This window comes from Sinocyclocheilus rhinocerous, unplaced genomic scaffold (assembly GCF_001515625.1).
Source record: "Sinocyclocheilus rhinocerous isolate Xijiao unplaced genomic scaffold, SAMN03320098_v1.1 scaffold3155, whole genome shotgun sequence".
Lineage (NCBI taxonomy): Eukaryota > Metazoa > Chordata > Actinopteri > Cypriniformes > Cyprinidae > Sinocyclocheilus > Sinocyclocheilus rhinocerous.
This window is the reverse complement of record NW_015639762.1, coordinates 109,901-111,074: the sequence shown is the minus strand read 5'-3', so window position 1 is coordinate 111,074 and position 1,174 is coordinate 109,901. Positions and strand designations below refer to the sequence as shown.

The 1,174-nt window shown below is 43.0% G+C and overlaps 1 protein-coding gene across 1 annotated transcript in view; it reads right to left on the bottom strand.

The window, feature by feature from the left end:
* Positions 1-1,174, bottom strand: part of ddx47 (DEAD (Asp-Glu-Ala-Asp) box polypeptide 47) — a 36,620-nt gene that overhangs the window by 13,419 nt on the left and 22,027 nt on the right. The window contains 1 exon segment of the mRNA XM_016567349.1: positions 745-816. Coding sequence (XP_016422835.1) covers positions 745-816 — 72 coding nt within the window.

Here is a 1,174-nt window from a genome sequence, read left to right as displayed (position 1 = left end):
CTTAGCTGTTATAAATTCACTGTAAACCACGGCTCCACGGGGCTAATTGCTTTATTTAACTGCTTTATATAACTTATCCAGCTTCTTCTTCCCATAAAAATGGGTAATTTGTAAATTCTATGGGTCTGGCTTCCGGTCTCATCCACGTCCAGCTATTTTTCCTCCTAACTGAAATTATGCCTTTTAAATTTGAATATAATTCGAATTTAGTTTTTCAGTCATTTTTACAGCCCTAATGTCCACACGTACACGGACATTTTTATAAACAGTTTTTCCTTCTTCAGTTTTTAAAAAATCTGTCCACATGAAAACGCATGCTATAAAGCACTGCCAAGATCATGCCAAACCAACAGGTGGCGATATAATCTCAACCGTAAGGCCATGTTGGCCAATCAGAAGCCTGAAAAAGTCTTCAGTAGGCGGAGATAACAGCGCAGGCTCCGACGTCACAAGCCAAAAACTCCGGTTTCGCCGTCTACACGATAACACTGCAACCAGAGTTTCTGAAAATCTTCACCCTGGCAGGCGTTTTCAAAAACGTTCGGTTTCAGTGACCTGGTGCTGCGTTTGCGTGTGGACGAACGGCCAGACCGCACAGAAAAAGCTGCGGTTTTGAAAACACCCGCATTCGTGAAGACAGGGCCTAATTTACAGCAGCTTCGAACACGGCTCAACCAATCAGAATCAAGAACTGGAACTATCCGTTTTATAAAAAACTGTAAAACATAGTCTGTGTGTTTGTACCTTTTTAGTCATGGTGGCCGAAAACAGAAAGGTGCGTCTGTCGCGAGGAATCACCTTCAGGATCTTATCCACCTGAAACACACACACACACAGTTCAGATACTGTAACGACATTACTGAGCTCAAACCACACACACACACACACACACACACACATTTGTAAACACTGACTGAGTCAGTACTTCCGCCTAAGTCAAGCGTGACCTTTTCAACGTAATTACGTATTGCGTGAAGTCATGGAGAGCAGAGCAGAGCAGTGCAAGGCGCGCATTTCTGTTTATAAAGCATATACTTTTTTTTTTTTTTAGAAAATGGCTGATCGTTTCTCTATATAAGACCCTTACTCCTCGGCTGGGATCGTGTTGAACCCTTCGAAGCTGCACTGAAACTGCAATTTGGACCTTCAACCCGTTGGCCACCATTGAAGTCCA